A 21,503-nucleotide genomic window follows, 5' to 3' on the forward strand; every position below is an offset into this window, starting at 1 on the left:
CACCCAATGCATAACCTTATTATACCTTTTGATTGTAGTGTAAATCATGTATATAACATGTACAAACACAAAGCATTATTTAGCATAATGATTGTACTCGCGTGAAAGAGTCCTTCAATACACAATTATGTTTGTGCATTTCCTAGATTCATACACATGCACAGATGCAGGGGGTGCATGAATTCCAATGTGGAGCAATGTCTCGCCAGAACCCAGGTTGTCACCGCGGTCATGGTGCTCTGCATACATGAGAGGATGCTGTTGTCTCTCTATCTTAATTTTGATAATAGCAACATGGGTTTTAGTAAACGCAGACATACTGAAATACCACTTACCGTGTTCAGTTTTTCTGAGAAAGCTGGATCTTATTCTCGTCTGGCTGTTATGGTTGGATCCTTTGCTGAATCTGATGGACTACCAATTGTAAATACTGTACTGAACAGATCATTTCACACAGTAAATACAGGTGTACATGTTGCATACACACATTGGTTTTGGGCCTTATAAAGTTAGACCAAAATAATTGTCATTTTCTCTATTAAGTATCTTAATAAGACACAATATTAAATTCTTTAAAAAGATCAAGGCCAGGACACTCTGTCCAAACATTCACAAAGGCTTCAGGAGACAATTTCTTTATTTTTCATTTTGTATAAGAGGCTGAAAGCAATCTAACGTGCTAAGAAGCTTTATATATTCACGGAAAATGTTTCCTGTGGGACAGATTAGTTGTATCACCTTTTTCTCATGTTACACCTTTTTGGGCTTTATTCACATTTGTGTTTGTATTCTTAGTATTTGCCCAGGCCAATAAAAATTACCTGCAGGGTGCAAATATTTGCCCTAACACAATTGTGAACAGTATGTGATACAACAATGTTAGAATAATACAATTGTGTTCATTACATACAAATGAGCAAAACAAAATGATCAAAAGCAAACAATATTATTGGCAGTTATTCAATTCTATTGTATTGCAGGTAAAGCCCTCCCTTGTCCAATAACTTCTTTTCTAACTTTGTAATATAATAACCCTAGAGCAGGTCAGCAGCAGGAAGCATGAAGTGCTCTAAAACTTGCTGGTAGACGGCTTCGTTGACCCTGGATCTCAGGAAACAGAGTGGACCGACACCAGCAGATGACATGGCACCCCAAACCATCACCCAACCATGCAAATTTTGCATTTCCTTTGGAAATCGAGGTCCCAGAGTCTGGAGGAAGACAGGAGAGGCACAGGATCCATGTTGCCTGAAGTCTAGTGTAAAGTTTCCACCATCAGTGATGGTTTGGGGTGCCATGTCATCTGCTGGTGTCGGTCCACTCTGTTTCCTGAGATCCAGGGTCAACGCAGCCGTCTACCAGCAAGTTTTAGAGCACTTCATGCTTCCTGCTGCTGACCTGCTCTATGGAGATGGAGATTTCAAGTTCCAACAGGACTTGGCGCCTGCACACAGCGCAAAATCTACCCGTGCCTGGTTTACGGACCATGGTATTTCTGTTCTAAATTGGCCCGCCAACTCCCCTGACCTTAGCCCCATAGAAAATCTGTGGGGTATTGTGAAAAGGAAGATGCAGAATGCCAGACCCAAAAACGCAGAAGAGTTGAAGGCCACTATCAGAGCAACCTGGGCTCTCATAACACCTGAGCAGTGCCAGAAACTCATCGACTCCATGCCACGCCGCATTAACGCAGTAATTGAGGCAAAAGGAGCTCCAACCAAGTATTGAGTATTGGACATGCTCATATTTTTCATTTTCATACTTTTCAGTTGGCCAACATTTCTAAAAATCCCTTTTTTGTATTAGCCTTAAGTAATATTCTAATTTTGTGACACACGGAATTTTGGATTTTCATTTGTTGCCACTTCAAATCATCAAAATTAAATGAAATAAACATTTGAATGCATCAGTCTGTGTGCAATGAATAAATATAATGTACAAGTTACACCTTTTGAATGCAATTACTGAAATAAATCAAGTGTTTCAAAATATTCTAATTTACTGGCTTTTACCTGTATATTACCCCCAACACCCCCCACACACACACACACAATCTGGACTGTGGTCCTAACTTTTACCCCTGTTGGCTTTTACAATCTTTATCTTCATCATTTATTTAAACTTTGTTATTCAAGTATGACATTTTAAAATTTAATTAATTTTATTGACAAGCAATTCTATTATGGTCATACTCTTGTTTGCTAGTGGCTACGATTTCAGTACTATTGAAGATCTTTGCTCCTTCTCAACTCTGTGGTAATATTCTTTTCACAAAATACAAGCAATAGTACAACTTGCACTGAGCCTAGTCTATAAAATCCGCTACACCTCCCTGATACCGAAGTACATGTCAAACTACTTCCTTAACGTAAATGACCGCCATAACCACAACACCAGGGGGAGCTCCACTAACCACGTTAAACCCAGATTCCAATCTAACAAAGGTCTTAACTCATTCTCTTTCTATGCCACATCAATGTGGAATGCGCTCCCAACAGGTATAAAAGAAAAGGCATCTCTATCCTCCTTCAAAACTGCAATAAAAGTACACCTCCGGGCAACTTCAACCCTAAACTAACACCCTCCCCGGATTGTTAATAATCAAATGTAAACAATCACATGTAGATACTTTTTCTTATGCTTTCTGATCTCTCGCTCTCTCTCTCTATGTCCACTACTTGCTGTACATATCCTACCAAGTCAGACCTACACTGTTTCAATATCCATTTCTCTGTTCTCAATTGTGGATGACTGATGATAACAAACAAACTTACCCCCCCCCCACCCCTCCCTCCACACCCCGGATTGTAAATAATGTAAATAATTCAATGTATATACCCTGATGATTATCTTGTGTGATGACTGTATTATTATGATAGTATATATGATAGTATATATCTGAATCATGAATCAATTTAAGTGGACCCCGACTTAAACAAGTTGAAAAACGTATTCGGGTGTTACCATTTAGTGGTGAATTGTACGGAATATGTACTTCACTGTGCAACCTACTAATAAAAGTCTCAATCAATCAATCAATCAAAAAGTACGCTAATGTTAAACCTTAATTGTGAAAATTAATCCCCCGCTTCCTATTTTCAACAGTCCGCTCATTTGAGCAGGAAAACGCTGAACACCAGCCTGGCATTTTTGTTTTCTACCTGTCAACTGTCAGTTTAGGCTGCTCGCCTGCTCCTCATCACCACTTCAAGATGGCGGCCAAATTTCTCGCGTCACAGCAGCCAATGCTGCATCTACTTATAAGCTGTCTATGCCGCAGACGGCCCTGGTGGAAAAAACAGGGTGGCGTTATTGATGTATCCTACGTTTTTATATAAAATTGTCATTATTATTACTATCATCTGGTATTACTGACGCAGGTTACAACACCATATGTTTTTTCCTCCAGGTCAGTCCGCGACTCAACGAGATACTTCAAATAGCAACTTTCGGTTCCGGTGTCGGGATAGTAAAAAAAACATCTGTTTGGGTCCGTTTTTTCGTTTCTGATGACTGGAATTTTTTTTATTTTGGCTGTATAAAATACAAACATACAACCAAACCGTTTTTTTAGATCTTGTTATTGCTCCTTGGCACAGAAATTGAAGAAGTATGCGTTGTTTTTACAATTCTATTTTAATTTAAAAATGAAATTAAAATACACCAATAACTTTTTTTTTTACAATTCCTATTTATGAAAATACTATCCAACGACCAAGACATAGCGACTGACCTTTTTACCACCGCTCGGACGGGGATGGAACAGACTCCTACTCTACCGTGTTTCCACACGGATTATTTGCTCCGTCGTGCCACATATACACGTGCAATTATTTTTTGTTGTTTATTGAAAATTGATCACGTATCAGTCGCAGTATTAACAACAAAATAATCTTACGGCATACGTCTGGCATTTTCATTACGGATATCCTATGCCTATGTTAAGAATAAATACTGACAGTGGTTGTTGATTTGACAGATTTGACCACTCATGGCGTCCTCCGCTCTCCAGAATGACTCCGACGACGAGGACTTCGGAGAAGCGTTCAAGCGCTATAAATACAAAAATGCCTTCAACGAGGACAAATGGGAACAGGTTCGAACGTAACATATATTAATGGTGTTTTTATATGTACGAATTATGTTATATTTGCATACTATTGTGGTTAGCCAGTAAGCTAGTCCATCCATACACCCATTTCCTACCGCTTGTCCCTTTCGGGGACGCTGGAGCCTATCTCAGCTGGTTTATTTCGTGAGTTGAGTTTGAGTTTATTTCGAACATGCATGCATACAACATGATACAACACACACGCATGCACACAACATGATACATCACAATTTCCAGTTTCTCTATTCAACATGTTCGAAGAGGAGTATAAGAAGCAGAGTTTATTGAATCCTACCCCTTACCATGAATTGATTAACGTGGACCCCGACTTAAACAAGTTGAAAAACGTATTCGGGTGTTACCATTTAGTGGTCAATTGTACAGAATATGTACTGTACTGTGCAATCTACTAATAAAAGTTTCAATCAATCAATCAATTCCTGTACATAGCAGTTGCTAAAACGTTTGTTCACTCCCTGTTCTCAATTTATTCACAATAAACTCCATTAGTAATTACAATAAATAAATAAATAATAATTGGTGAAGTAAGTTATATTTCATATGGTGAGATGAGTAAGATTATCTTGAAAATGAATGGTTGGATGAAATAAATTCAGAATGTTAATCATGGTTCTTCTTCTTTGTACTTTGTAAACACTTAAAGTTTGAAGAGTTTCTTGAAGTGGATCATATTAGTACATTGTTTGATTTCTTTGCTTAATCCATTCCATAATTTAATTCCACATACTGATATACTGAAGGTCTTAAGTGTTGTACGTCCGTACAAATGTTTTAAATTATATTTGTCTCTAAGATTATATTTCTCTCCTTTTGTTGAGAAGAATTGTTGTATATTGTTGGGTAGCAGGTTATAGTTTGCTTTGTGTTTAATTTTAGCTGTTTGCAAATTCACTATGTCGTGGAATTTCAGTATTTTTGATTCAATGAATAAAGGGTTTGTATGTTCTCTATATCCAACATTATGTATTATTCTAACTGATCTTTTTTGTAACACCGTTAATGAATGAAGTGTACTTTTGTAGTTATTTCCCCATATTTCTACACAATAACTCAGATATGGTAACACAAGCGAGCAGTACAGAATATGGAATGATTTTTGATCTAGAACATGTTTGGTTTTATTCATTATTGACGTGTTTCTTGCTACTTTATGTTGTATTTTTTTACATGAGATTTCCAGTTCAATTTATCATCTATCACTATACCTAGAAATTTGGTTTCATTTACTCTTTCAATTTCTTTTCCGTCGATTTGTATTTGTGTTTGACTTTCTCTTCTAGTGTACTTGTATTATGATTGTGTTTTCCAGATAACGTAATTTGCAACTACTAAATGTAAATATGATATGAGTAACACAATACGTCTTCAACTAGGAAAACGTAAACAAATCAGACATTTATATCTGCTGCTATACACCTGTTCAGTGCATGTATTTTGACAATAGTTACGTTACGTATTATGTGATCGCTACCTGTGTCAGTTTTCACAAATGTGATGATGAATGAAGAATCTGCTGCATGACTTTGAAAATGTGTCAACATTGGGTTCAATTTGGGCAGTGTTCATTTTGACAGCAGTTTTAATTTAGTTCGAGTCATAGTCTCTTGACGAAAATGTATTTTAGTTTTAGTCTAATTTTAGTAATCTATATTGATTTAGTATTAGTGTAGTTTTAATCATTGAAATTACAGTAAATTTATTTGACTAAAATATAAAGAATATGGCCTCTTTTAGGTTTATTTGAAAGCACATTTACTTAGACTACCTGCAAAGCATTTGTTTAACCCAAAAGTAGCATGATTTATGGTCAGTAATAATTCTTACAATAGCCAATGCCAATACATATCTTTCAGGCACTTTTTTGTGTTTTTTATGTTACGTCTCTGTCAAAGCAGGTATGTATGTGTGTTGTGAAACGGAGTTACTTCATTATAATTTGTCTATGAATGCGGGAGAACCAGGAGCAGCAAATAGCTTTAAGTTACAGTTGTGTAGATGTTACAATGACTCGCCTGCTGATGACATCATATAGCATCAAAAATAAAATGTGTCCTCTTCACTTTCTCCCACGTGTACACATTTACAATGTGGAACATATTAAATCCGCACAATATTCTTTTATAGTGAGAAATTCAACTTCCTCATCTAACAAGGAACAGAATCTGATTGGCTCTCCTTCGTAACTAACTGCTGGCCCCTCCCTCATGTGTACGCTGTTAAAGCGCTGTGATTAGAAATATTCCATACTAGTCCCACCCATCTAAACGACGAAATTAAAAATGATTTAATTTAGTTTCTGTCACATTTTCGTCTTGTATTCATTCGTCGTCGACAAAAATGTCAGTTTTATTATTGTCATAGTCATCATGCATTTTTTTGATTCGCTATTGTTTTATTTTCATCAGGGGAAAATAATGTTTTAATGAAAACTAAGACGAAAATTATTGGTCAAGGAAATTAACATTGAATATGAGCCATTTTCTCTGTTGTCATGCAGGAATTTGACAAAATTCCCATGTTCATGAAAACAGCCCCAGAAGAGATTGACCCCAACGAATATCCAGAGTTAGCTTGCCTCCAGGCTATTATCCATGATGAAGACAGAAGTCCAGAAGGTAGGCGTTCCACAAAAATGTAGGTTTTTGTGGTTTCTTAATTCTAAAAATGATGTTTTTCTTGCCCTGATGTGGGATCTGAGCCAAGGATGTCGATGTGGCTTGTGCAGCCATTTGAGACATCTGTAATTAAGGGCTATATAAGTAAACTTTGATTGAGTGAGTGATGTTGCTGATGTGTCAAACTCAGAAAGAGATGGTAACACTTGTTAATGTTCTCTTCCAGAACAAACGAAGAGTTTAAAGGATGAAGGAAATGCTTTTTTCAAAGAGAAGAACTACCTAAAGTCTATCGTGGCATACACGGCTGCTTTAAAGAGGAATTGTGGTGACCAAGAGCTGGATACGGTTCTTCTCACCAACCGAGCGGCGGCACACTTTCATATCGGTACAGTGTGCCCCTTTAAACATTACAGTGAAAATCTCTATTTAGAAAATGGATGGATAAAATGACACGGAAATGTCTCATAGACCAGTGCCGCAGATGATGTGAGTTTTAATAATTTTATGTACTGTATATACGTTTTTATATACAGGCAACATGCGCTCTGCACTGAATGACGCTACAGCTGCAAAGAAGATCAAACCAAAGCATCTTAAGGCCTTGATTAGAGGTATGTTGTACATTAAATGGGTATAAAATACATTGCAGAGATTTATAGTATTAAATGTTGTGCCCAAAGCAGCCCCTCAATTTGCACTTTCTTTGCACCCTTTTGGTTGATTGGTTGCAATTGGTGCACCCTTTGAATCATCGTGATTAGGGTTGTGTGATATAGACAATATATAATATAAGTGATATAAATTTGGCCGACGATAGAGCTTTTAATACGATCGTCATATTGTGGTAATGCATTTGTCCGCGGCAATTGACAACCACGTCCTCAACGCAAAGAAACTAATGTCCCTCCACTGTGCGAAGCCGCTCCTAAGACACTAATTCTTGCCTCTGTGGCAGAAAATAAACTAATATCACTTGAGGATGAAGAATGGCTAAACATGTTACACTATGCTCTGTAGGAGGATACAAGAAGCCAACTAACTAGCCAGCTAACCCCTAAGCTGGAACTCTTGTACGTAAACAGGGGTATTAGGATTGTTACAATGAACCAAATATAGTAACAATATGCAGTCTATACTAGAATAATTAAATCAATATTTTTTTATGAAAATAAAATATTTTTTGTCATTGTTATTTAAAAACTCAGAAAACAGACTGGTTGATTTTGCTTATATAATTTTGTACTGTTGACTTTATTTTACTCAGAACATTGTATATGAAAAAAGGGCATTAAAAATAAATGTATTTTGAATAAATATGTACCGGTATTTGATTTTGAGCCCTCATCCTGTTTTTTTTAAATTTATAATTGTAATAACCAATTGAATCATTCAATGATCTTTAAATTTGAGTAGGTCGGATGTGGCGCCCAAATTACTATGCCCCCCCCCCAAAATAAAAGTACATACCGTAATTGTCATCATGTCTCTATTTCAAAGAGTCTTAAATCTACGGTTTTGTATTCATTCTGTCTCTATGTTGGCCCTGTGGTGAGGTGGTGACTTGTCCAGGGTGTACCCTGCCTTCTGCCCGAGTGCAGCTGGGATAGGCTCCAGCACCCCTGCAACCCCGAGAGGGACACGCGGTAGAAAATGAATGGATGGATGGATGATTTTTCATTGTCATTTGAATCTCTATTTTTGTCATTATTAACTTCAGGTTATAATGTCCATCTTAATTTGGGGTATTATGCCTGTATCATGCCTTTTCTACTGCTGTAAGTTGTTTGTACACAGTTAACAGGTCACTATTGTTATTGGACCATGTTCCAGTTGTGTGGTCTGAACATGGACCAGAAATGGCAACATATACTGTACACATACAGTATCATATATAATTGGAGACTATTTGATGTTTCATTTGTAGTTTTATTTTCAACTGTGTTTGCAGGTGCTCAGTGTTGCATTGAACTGCGTAACTTTGTGGCAGCCATTCAGTGGTGTGAAGATGGGCTTAATGCTCATCCTTCAGACAAGAAGTTGCAGGAGCTAAGAGCTGATGCAGACAAACAAAAGGTAGCGGTACTCACAAATCGAAATACCTTATAATCATTGCAGGCCTTTCAAGTTCTTATTCGGTGTTAAGGATTTGTGTCAGTCAAACAGTTCCTGTTTGCCCAAATCACTACTTTTGGAGAATTAAACAAATCGCGCGCCACTGACTTTTGTTATATGTAAAAAGAACACAATGGTCAATATTTTACCTTTAATATTCATGAAGACAGAAGTCCAGAGAACTCCTCCAGCCCAAGCCCCCTTCGGCTGCAACATTAGAATGTTTTTATGAGCAAGGGTGTAACAGGTGGCACAAAATCTAATAGTGTTGGTCAGAATGTATTTGTGGTAAACACTCATGCCTTTTTATTATTTATTTATTTTTGGTAGGATGAGCCAATAGTTATTGGGTTGATATTAGGAATTTTGTTATAACACGATAAGCTGAAAACTTAAAAAATAGCTCCGATAACCGATTAAATAAAAATGAGGCAAGATTACCAATATTGTGCTGTAAGTGGTTTGGGGTGTTCAAATCAAGCACCCCTACCTTGTAGGAGATCCCAACTTCCCTTACGGTCACAAGACTTCACGGTGTAAACAAACATGGCATCAGCCGTGCGGTACTTCTTTACTTCGTAAGAGGAAGACCTCTCACGTGCTGCGCGGACCAAATGCATGCAAACACTCCGCGAGGAAGGAAAAAAAACACCTGGCTTGGACAAATACCTAACTTGCCACCCTGAAACGCCGCAAGCAGCAATGCCTTAAAAGCCCAGGAAGACGCCCGCGCCAGCAAAGAAGCTTCCCAATGCCAGCCTCCAAAAAAAAAAAAAAAAAAAAGCCGTTGGCTGTTCTCACCGCCACTGCGTCGGAAAAGTGCAAAAAGCCCACCAGAGACGACTCTACGGCCAAATAAATCTGCTATTTCCTCATGGAACTGAAATGATTGGGAAAAGAGTTAAACAGAGATAGCCTCGGTGTTCCTCGCTCGCCTGCTCAGGTGAGCATATAGTGGGACTTTCTCATTTGTGTTCCACAGTCAAGCATGCTAAACTGTCAATCATGCCCAGAGATAAGACTATACACGAATCATTGATACACTTGGCAGCTGCGATATCAGTGATGCAGAAGACCCTGAGGGGTACAGTTGCTGTAGACTGTACCCCATCAGCTAACAGAACATTTGGAGCCACATTTTGTACTTCTGAGCAGCTGATATTTTCCAGATGTATGTTTGCTAGTAAAATACTAAGTGATCCCCACACTCCTGCACACACTGCGAGAGGGAAATGAGGACATACCGTATTTTTCGGAGTATAAGTCGCACCGGAACATAAGTCGCACCGGCCGAAAATGCATAGTAAAGAAGGGAAAAAACATAAATAAGTCGCACTGGGGTATAAGTTGCATTTTTTGGGGAAATTTATTTGATAAAACCCAACACCAAGAATAGACATTTGAAAGGCAATTTTAAATAAATAAAGAATAGTGAACAACAGGCTGAATAAGTGTATGTTATATGAGGCATAAATAACCAACTGAGAACGTGCCTGGTATGTTAACGTAACATATTATGGTAAGAGTCATTCAAATAACTATAACATATAGAACATGCTATACGTTTACCAAACAATCTGTCACTCCTAATCGCTAAATCCGATGAAATCTTATACGTCTAGTCTCTTACGTGAATGAGCTAATAAATAAGTCGCAACTCCGGCCAAACTATGAAAAAAACTGCGACTTATAGTGCGAAAAATACGGTAAGCTTAAATGCTGATTTAAGCCTTGTCATTGTTGAATATTCTGTTTCTAACCATACATTTTGTCATGCTTGTTTTCCATCACAGAGAGCAGCAGATAGAGATTCCAGAAAGACCAAGCTCAAAGAAAAGAAGTTACATAATGAGAAAGAGGCTCTTATGGCTGCTATAAAGGTGATTAAATTAAATATTACACCATCTTTAAAGCAATACTCATTCCTTGATGAGGAGGAAATCTGTAATAGGGTGCCTCTCAGACAAGTGTGTCACATTTTCTTGCAGGAACGGGGCATCAAACTCCGACAATCTGCAAAGCCTCGTCAGTCTGATTCGGATGAAGACGAGGAAACTTCAGACACGTTAGCCAACTTGAGTCTGGACGGTCTCAACTCACATGAGGCAACAGGAGCTCAAGTCTTCCTGGATGAGCACAGTTCCCTGCACTGGCCTGTACTGTTTCTGTATCCTGAACATCAGCAGAGTGATTTCATCTCTGCTTTCAGTGAAAGCAGCAGGTAAACCATTAGATTTAAGCATGGTTGAACACATTACATTTTGGAGGCTGGTACTATTTAAAATATGCATTATCCCTTAGAAAATAAACAGATGTGACAAAAAAAAATCATTGTTACGCTTAGTTTAATAATCTGATGCAGACCCATGGTTTGCCTACTTTATTTTATTTTACAGGGTGTCCCAAGCCGATATCAATACCGGATATCAGCAAAAAAAATGGATGACATCGACATGCATCTAAAATCTCCGATATTAGCACCGACGCAACCAGTCCTGCAGCACATTTACTTGCGCAAAGTTGGATAGCCAGTTAACAGCTAAATGTCCTCCAATAAACGTGAAGTCATTTACAAAAATTAATCATAGGGTACTAGGAGCTAGCACCTACACCACCGCTAAGCACATGATAGCACACAAGCTTGAACATACATAGTAAGTGTCCTTAATTGAACAATATTGCAGTCTAACACAACAATTTGTCAATATAAAGAAGTGTCAAAAAATTATAGTTGCATATAGTTACACATACAAAGTCTCCAAGGCAGAAATGTGTTAAAGTATCCATTAACAAACACGTCTGCATCATTCAACGTTTTGCAACATGATCCTAGCTTAATTATTGTGGCCACTTGGTGTTGACAAAAAAGCAAATAACACTCGACGACAAAAGCATATATTTGTCTTAAGGTTACGGTTTGTCATACCTACCATTGTTTCAATGAGTACAATATAAAATGATAAAAGTATGATTCATGCTGATATCATAGCGGCTTCATATTGGTATCAGCCTATACTCAAGCCTCCAATATTCATATCGTATTGTTTTAAAAAAAAATAAAAAAAAATTTAAATATGATATCGGGAAACCCGTATTTACTTAAAAAAATGTTTTTACAAAATCAATGATGTCCTTTTCTTGTGTTAGTTTTTCAGAGCACTTTGCTGTCATGTTTGGAGAAGAACTTCCACCTTGGGATGTTGACAGGAAATATCACCTGCAGAATTTGCAGGTTTGTGTCCTCTAATTCTTAACAGATTGATTAATAGCAGGGGTCTGCAACCCACAGCTCTTTTGCCTCCTTGTGGCTCCCTCAGATTTTTTTTAACCCCAGAATGAGAAAAGTTAGCATTTTTAAAAAGAGTTCTATAATTTCTGATTGACTGTGAGGCCGTGAAGGCTCACAGGCTGAGTTCTGTGGTGCAGAGAAGGCAAGTAAAAGAGACTGGAAGCCTGTGCGTTCAGTTCAGCTTCAGTTTAGTTAGCTAACCATTAATATTTTCAAAAAGAAAAACAAGTTTAATTTCACATTGGTTCTACTGTAAAAAAAATAATTAATATATAAGCTGTGTTACGTTTTGCAGCACTATACTATTTTTCTTTGGTGAAAAAGGCGGTAAAATGACTCCTTTTGATAGCAGAAGTTGCAGACACTTGATTTATAGTAACCTGGAAGTATGAAAGCACTGCCCGTTAATTTTACTCTCCTTGAGTTCCATCAAAGCTCAACTCATTCTTTGGTGTAACAGACATTTATTTTGAACATGTCTTCACATTTTTCAATGATGCAGTCAGGACTGTGGAAATGAAACACAATCCATAAAATGATACATATTTAAATAGACCAAACTTTATTTATATAGCACTTTTCATGCACAGGCAAATTTCAACACAGTGCTGAGATAGGCTACAGTGACCCCGAAAGGGACAAGCGGAAGGAAATGGATGGATGGATGGATGATTTACAGCAGTTTAAAGAATGAAAACAAAACTCAAAGCACTATTGACAATATTAAGACATGGTATGGCAATGAGAATGGGGAAAATCTGAGGCGTTAACAATGAAGAATAACTCAACATTTTTGTCATCTATAAAATAGTTTTGAATAAAAATGGATGGATGGGATGGATCCATCTATTTTCTATTGCCTGTCCCTCTTAGGGTACGGGGGGGCTGCAGCCAAATATTGAATATATGTAAAGAACAAAATATAAATTGATGAATGAAAACTAAACATTGAAAATAGTAGTAGTAGTATTAATACGTAATATGGAAAATAACAGAATACAAATTAAGAACCTAAGAGTTTAAAATGATCAGTAAAAGCCTGATTAAAAACCTTTTAACCTTTTATCAAAAATGTCAACAGTCTCTGCATTCCTAAGGCTTTCTGGTAGGCTTTTTTTTACAGGTTTGATTGATTGATTGAATTATTTATTTCAAACCTGCACAGTACAACAACACACACTTTTTTTTTTTAAACATTTTGGCAGGGACATTTATGCAAGGCTTGAAAAGGGGTTGGATGAAGCAGATGCTTATAATATCCCAACCCCTCTCACTCATTCCACATTTAACATAAACAATATACCGTAATACAAGAACAATACTATACAAACAAAAACAAGAAAAGCTCCTGTACACTAACAATACAATAGTACCACTGTTACTATAAAACAAGACAAGACGAGACAAAACACACACACACACACACACACACACACACACACACACACACACACACACACACACACACACACACACACACACACACACACACACCCACACACACACACAGGCCCAAACACTCTCTGACCATACACCTCTCTCCCATCGCTCTGTGCTGAGGGCATCACTCTCTTTCCTCCTCGTACTTCTTCAGTACTTCTTTTTTAAACAGTCTTTTAAATGTAATCATGTTAGAACAGGTTTTTAACTCGTCCCCTAAGTTGTTCCACAGACTGACTCCACGCACTGAAATGCACATTGATTTTAAAGTTGTTCTAAATTTAGGCAAATATAATTTGTTGTTTCCTCTTAGGCTGTAACTATGATGAGCATCTCTATCCTGGAATAGGTTTTGTATATTGGATGGTAGAGAGTTTTGGGATTTTGCGATTAATCGTTTATTGAGTTTAACTAGTCAGAAAAAAGTTTCTGCACGATTGCTACGATAGAGGGCACATGAGAGCTGTGGTGTGTAGGTGCCGTGATCTGTGTGATGGAAAACAGAGGACAGTTGCTTTTTTTTTGTAATGCACATGTGTTAAAACTGCAATTTCAATGATGATGGCGTGTATTTATTAGATGTGTATGTAGGGCTGGGCGATATGGTCTTTTATTAATATCTCAATATTTTTTGGCCATGTCACAATACACAATATATATCTCGATATTTTGCCTTAGCCTTGAATTAACACTTGATTCATATAATCACACCAGTATGACGATTCTATGTGTTTACATTAAAACATTCTTGTTCATACTGCATTAATATATGCTAATTTTAAATTTTCATGCAGAGAGGGAAATCACAACTAAGTCAATTTGCGTGGAGAAACCAACGTTTAAACTGCACCGTATAATAATCATCAAAAACGCACGCAAGACAAGAACTTCGTTTATGCGGTCACACCACACAGCACATAGGGCTGTGAGCGCACCTGTTTTTATTAGCACACACAAATTGGCCCAATCAACCACGGACGCATTTCAGCTGTGCGTGTCAACCTTCAATAATGAAAACAGGTGCTTAGGAAATAAAAGACAATTAGGCCAAACACAATAATTGAGGGCTTAACATGTATAATTCAACCTTAATTAAGCAAAGATATGATTTATTCGATTACTCGATTAATCGATCAGGATATTCGATAGAATACTCGATTACTAAAATATTCAATAGCTGCAGCTCTAGATGATTCTAATGTTCATTTTAACGTACTTCCTTGTGGTCTACATAATATGTATCAGATATGCTTAAGAGTAAATTCTGCGTAAATTTTACTCCGCAGTCACATTTTAACCTACTTTCTGAGTTTGTAAACGATTCGTGTGTGTAAGTGTCCCTTTCGATTGCAATTGAAACCCTTTATGGCCCACCCTTTCCAAAAGTACCAGAATTTGTATTTTGAAAATGTGAAGAGGAACATTACCACTATTTTCTTTTTCAAACACAATCGAAAATAAACCGTATATCAATTCACCAGTCTCAACTTTAGGCACACCTGCGCATTCTTGGATCAATACAAAGGTATCCATCCATCCATTTTCTTCCGCTTGTCCCTTTCGGGGTCACGGGGGGTGCTGGTGCTGCATTCGGGAGGAAGCCGGAGTACCCGGAGGGAACCCACGCAGTCACGGGGAGAACATGCAAACTCCACACAGAAAGATCACAAGCCCGGTGATCGAACCCAGGACCTTTGTATTGTGAGGCACATGCACTACCGTGCTGCCCTCACACACCACAAGTGGTCTACTTATACCTGACATTAGTGATCATTTGCGAGTTTTGTCAATATACAGGTAAAAGCCAGTAAATTAGAATATTTTGAAAAAGTTGATTTATTTCAGTAATTGCATTCAAAAGGTGTAACTTGTACATTATATTTATTCATTGCACACAGACTGATGCATTCAAATGTTTATTTCATTTAATTTTGATGATTTGAAGTGGCAACAAATGAAAATCCAAAATTCCGTGTGTCACAAAATTAGAATATTACTTAAGGCTAATACAAAAAAGGGATTTTTAGAAATGTTGGCCAACTGAAAAGTATGAAAATGAAAAATATGAGCATGTACAATACTCAATACTTGGTTGGAGCTCCTTTTGCCTCAATTACTGCGTTAATGCGGCGTGGCATGGAGTCGATGAGTTTCTGGCACTGCTCAGGTGTTATGAGAGCCCAGGTTGCTCTGATAGTGGCCTTCAACTCTTCTGCGTTTTTGGGTCTGGCATTCTGCATCTTCCTTTTCACAATACCCCACAGATTTTCTATGGGGCTAAGGTCAGGGGAGTTGGCGGGCCAATTTAGAACAGAAATACCATGGTCCGTAAACCAGGCACGGGTAGATTTTGCGCTGTGTGCAGGCGCCAAGTCCTGTTGGAACTTGAAATCTCCATCTCCATAGAGCAGGTCAGCAGCAGGAAGCATGAAGTGCTCTAAAACTTGCTGGTAGACGGCTGCGTTGACCCTGGATCTCAGGAAACAGAGTGGACCGACACCAGCAGATGACATGGCACCCCAAACCATCACCCAACCATGCAAATTTTGCATTTCCTTTGGAAATCGAGGTCCCAGAGTCTGGAGGAAGACAGGAGAGGCACAGGATCCACGTTGCCTGAAGTCTAGTGTAAAGTTTCCACCATCAGTGATGGTTTGGGGTGCCATGTTATCTGCTGGTGTCGGTCCACTCTGTTTCCTGAGATCCAGGGTCAACGCAGCCGTCTACCAGCAAGTTTTAGAGCACTTCATGCTTCCTGCTGCTGACCTGCTCTATGGAGATGGAGATTTCAAGTTCCAACAGGACTTGGCGCCTGCACACAGCGCAAAATCTACCCGTGCCTGGTTTACGGACCATGGTATTTCTGTTCTAAATTGGCCCGCCAACTCCCCTGACCATAGCCCCATAGAAAATCTGTGGGGTATTGTGAAAAGGAAGATGCAAAATGCCAGACCCAAAAACGCAGAAGAGTTGAAGGCCACTATCAGAGCAACCTGGGCTCTCATAACACCTAGGCAGTGCCAGAAACTCATCGACTCCATGCCACGCCGCATTAACGAAGTAATTGAGGCAAAAGGAGCTCCAACCAAGTATTGAGTATTGTACATGCTCATATTTTTCATTTTCATACTTTTCAGTTGGCCAACATTTCTAAAAATCCCTTTTTTGTATTAGCCTTAAGTAATATTCTAATTTTGTGACACACGGAATTTTGGATTTTCATTTGTTGCCACTTCAAATCATCAAAATTAAATGAAATAAACATTTGAATGCATCAGTCTGTGTGCAATGAATAAATATAATGTACAAGTTACACCTTTTGAATGCAATTACTGAAATAAATCAAGTTTTTCAAAATATTCTAATTTACTGGCTTTTACCTGTATGATGGAAACTACCGTATTTTTCGGAGTATTAGTCGCACCGGAGTATAAGTCGCACCTGCGGAAAATGCATAATAAAGAAGGAAAAAAATATATATAAGTCGCACTGGAGTATAAGTCGCATTTTTGGGGGAAATGTATTTGATAAAACCCAACACCAAGAATAGACATTTGAAAGGCAATTTAAAATAAATAAAGAATAGTGAACAACAGACTGAATAATTGTACGTTATATGAGGCATAAATAACCAACTGAGAACGTGCCTGGTATGTTAACGTAACATATTATGGTAAGAGTCATTCAAATAACTATAACATATAGAACATGCTATACGTTTACCAAACAATCTGTCACTCCTAATCGCTAAATCCCATGAAATCTTATACGTCTAGTCTCTTACGTGAATGAGCTAAATAATAATATTTGATATTTTACGCTAATGTGTTAATAATTTCACACATAAGTCGCTCCTGAGTATAAGTCGCACCCCCAGCCAAACTATGAAAAAAAACTGCGACTTATAGTCCGAAAAATACAGTACAAGGAGAGGAACATGGATGACAAAAAGACATTTCAAAAACTATATTATTTAAAAAGCTGAAACATTCACATATCAGTGTTATTGCCACGATTAAATAAAAATAATACTTAATCCTACATTCTCTTTGGTTTTCTCAAAGCAAATGGTGGTGTCTTTTTCGTTGGAGGTTAGCGGCTAATCCAACTCTGTAGTGGCTAATGTTGACAAAACTGTCCCATTTAAGATGTTGTAGACGAACAAAAAAATATAAATTTTTTTAGACATCGGAGCAGTTGGCAGGACAAGAGATGAGAAGGTATGTCACACAAGGCTGCAGGCATACAGCATGTACTAGGAGGTCCACATAAGTATGCCACAAATGGACCACTGTTTGAAAAAAGACTGCGAAACTCAGCGTTCGGAGGCATCATAAACTGCGTGATTTCACACTTTGGCATTGTTTAACACGAGTATCCAACATTGTAACAACATTTAAATCAGAAAAGAGAAAAATCGTTACTTACAAAAAAATCGTAAGAACAGTCGGACAGTATTGCTATTGTGTTTTTCTTGCTGACTGCAATGAGATTGTATGCTTTAGTGACCACTGTTGCTGTTTTTAGTAAGTTAGGTAGTCCTTACAAAGAAGGGTCCAGCTGTGGCCTGGATGTTTTAGTCAGAACGGCCAATCAGCATTTTTAAATATGGAAAACCTCACCAGCACGAGTACACTCATTTGTGGCCACAGTCGGATACTCTTGTCAACAGTGGCAATTTAACCATATTTGATTTGATTACTATTCATCTTTTTACCTCGTAGGTGTTCTTTGAGGATGAGGAGACAGAGGTGCTCTACAAACTTAACCCAGAAACAACACTTTTGTGTGTGTTACAACATAAAAGGTAAACATGTCCAAAATGTACCTCTCCGTAAGTATTCAGACACACTTAATTATAAATTCTCAAACTACTGATTTTACTAATGACTTATGAACATATCTTTATGAAATTACCTATTCACATTAAACAATGTCTATATTAGTGCTTTGTATCTATTACTGTGTATGCTATCTATCCTATCTGAAATGTTTTTTTTCATAATTTTGTCTCACCTTGCATGAGGGAAACATTCCTTGCAGCAGTCACAGTATAACCATAGAATACATTGTCTTGCCAAAATTCAGCCTAATAATAAATGGAATAATTACTTACCGGTACTTGACATTATTCATGAAACACTGTTTCTGTTGCAGGTTTTTTGTCAAGGCGGGTACACCCAACTTCATCATTTTGGTGAATGGCTCATCATTCTACAAGCAATATTTAACAGGGAGGAAAATACGCACTTTGTGAATTTAACCGTTTTATTATGGCTGTCATATGATGAACATTTTTATTCAGACCAGTCACAGTTTTTAAATGAATTATGTATCATGATTATTCATTCATCATCATCATTCATTATGCATTTGTTTTTTAATAGCTCCAAATAACATAATAATTAAAATCAAGCTGAAACATACTACTCAGCATAATATACATTTTGGACTTAAAGTCTTGTTTTCCGTTGTGTATAATGTCTTATCAAGCTCTTATTTTGTATTTACCATTTTCTCTTTTAGATCATTGGCAGCAATTTAGCTTTGCACTGGTGGTCACTGGTCACACATCTGCATGGAATTAGTCATCAGCGCTATTTAAATTGAGCTGCGGCGTTTGCTCATTACAAGGGATGTGTACTAGAAAACTAGGTTGGAAAATGCCACCGGTGGCAGCGTGCACACACGGTAGTAACCGGACCGAAAAATAAAACAACTATCGATGCTAAAACCAAGACACAAAGTCTGATGCTTTTTTAAAATGTTATTGTCCCTCTTAACAACAGCGGTCATCAGATCCACCACCGCACCACACATTACACCACAGCGCTCATCACAACACATTTCCTTATGTACCAATCACGGTTAAGGTGAACGAGTTGAATTACAAACATCGTGATTGTTGACTTTAACATCTTTAACAAGTGTGATGAGGGTTTAGTTAGACAGTGATGAGCAGACTCAATGTGACGAAAGGACGGCAGGCAGGAAGTCGACCGTTTTATCTGAACATAGCCTCGTCTCTCTTCAAAACATAAAGCGGTCTATAGACCCACAGCACACTCCCGGCCTTCACAATAAAATCCTGTCTGACAAAAGGGTCTCGGTGAAACAGCTTACATATGCATTTTTTTGCACATTCACTGTGATAATCATTACAATATGCGGCTTTTTGTATTCTATTTGTTGAATTTATTAACATTATTTAAGTATTAAAATTACAATTCAGTTCAACATGCATGCCACGAAATATTTAAAAATAAAAATCTATGATTACATTTGTTATTGGTATCAGTTCTGGCTTCATTTCTGAAGTACTGATTTGGTTCTAATATCGGTATTAATGTAAACGATACCCATCCGTACTGATCGCTGGATAGTTGTGTGTCTTTGCTATGCTACGTAAACCATGTTGACATTTCTGTTCTAGATTGTTTTTAACTCTTTTGGTGGATGCCTCCTGTTGCATCCTCCTATGTTTTCTTCATGCTTGACACCTCATTATGCACATTAATTTAAGTTTCCACTGGGCGTTAATCCTGCTTCCATGTTTTTGTTCATACTTTAATGTTTGTAGTGAGCTTCCTTTTAGATTTTGTAAAGATTCTTTGACTGCACCTGCAAAGATGTAATCGCATTCTGGCGCAATGCCAAATGCCCGGATATACCACGCTAACCTGATACCTTTTGTTTCGGTGAAACTGAACGTCTTTGCATATCATTTTTTGTTTGACTGATTTGTCATTGCTCTGTTTGTAATGAAATTCATCTATATCCGTTGTACATGTATCATGCTATACTTTGGCCAATCATCATAACAGGTGTGGTGTGGCTTGTCATAATGTGCATGCGATAAAATGTCCAAAAATATAATGTTTAAATTTACTGCTTTTTTTTTTTTGATAGTCTTCATTTTTTATAAACATTTGAATAACCTAAAAAAAAACATGTGACAGAAATGTGGCTTTATTATGAAGATGAACAGTATAAATGCTATTTATTCACACAATTAGTTTTAAAGGGGGACCTATGATGAATGCCCTCTTTTTAGACTGGTAAATGTTGTCACAATGTTGGATACTCGTGTTAAACAAAGCAAAAGCATCAAATCGTAAGATTCATCACATTTGTGGATGCCTCTCTGAACGCTGTTTAGTCTTTTTTTTTTTCTTAAAAACAGTGGTCACACTGTAATGTCAAAGTGTACCCGACGTACCCATTTAATGCCTTCCCGCCTGCTCTGATGTCTATGAAATAAATACTTGTTTATTTATCCACTAAATTTTACTAGGACTTTTTTTGTCAACTTTGGCCATTGTAAAGTTGGATGAGCCACTAAACTCTGACAAAAAAGGCATAACTTCTACGTTTTTATTAAAGTTTTTTGTCATTTTTCCCATTTTGAATGTAGGATAACGTATTATTTATATCCAATCAAACCATGTGCACACGTTTCACAGACGTGCAATGGGCACTGTGATAAAAGCTGGTAAAGCAGATGTTTTTATGCTGCTCTGCTCTTCTGTAGTTTGTGATTGTTGATAAACCTAAACTGAAACTTGTTCATAAGCATAATTGAGTTGAGTTTATTTCAAACATACACAAAAGGCTACACTGGATGACATTTACACAATTCAGCATGTACAAAAGAGTTAAAAAGAAAGAGGTTTTTTTAATCCTACCCCACCAGTAAAGGTGTTGAGTTCCTGTGTTTAATGTCAGTGTTGGGTTAGTTACTGAAAACCAGTAACTAGTTACGGTTACTAGTTACTTTATTTCAAAAGTAACTCAGTTACTAACTCAGTTACGTAAACCAAAAAGTAATGCGGTACTGTGAAAAGTAACTATTTAGTTACTTATACAGGTAAAAGCCAGTAAATTAGAATATTTTGAAAAACTTGATTTATTT

The 21,503-nt window shown here is 37.4% G+C and overlaps 1 protein-coding gene across 1 annotated transcript; it reads left to right on the plus strand.

The window, feature by feature from the left end:
• Positions 1-3,773: 3,773 nt before the first annotated feature.
• Positions 3,774-21,179, plus strand: ttc4 (tetratricopeptide repeat domain 4). Its single transcript, XM_061975754.2, has 10 exons — positions 3,774-4,096; positions 6,630-6,747; positions 6,974-7,135; positions 7,284-7,361; positions 8,699-8,823; positions 10,656-10,742; positions 10,851-11,083; positions 12,010-12,094; positions 18,316-18,398; positions 18,749-21,179. Exons 1-10 carry the CDS (start codon positions 3,992-3,994, stop codon positions 18,846-18,848), a joined length of 1,176 nt encoding a protein of 391 aa, XP_061831738.2. The 5' UTR covers positions 3,774-3,991; the 3' UTR covers positions 18,849-21,179.
• The last annotated feature ends 324 nt before the right edge of the window (positions 21,180-21,503 follow it).

The sequence above is a fragment of the Nerophis lumbriciformis genome, linkage group LG14 (assembly GCF_033978685.3).
Source record: "Nerophis lumbriciformis linkage group LG14, RoL_Nlum_v2.1, whole genome shotgun sequence".
Lineage (NCBI taxonomy): Eukaryota > Metazoa > Chordata > Actinopteri > Syngnathiformes > Syngnathidae > Nerophis > Nerophis lumbriciformis.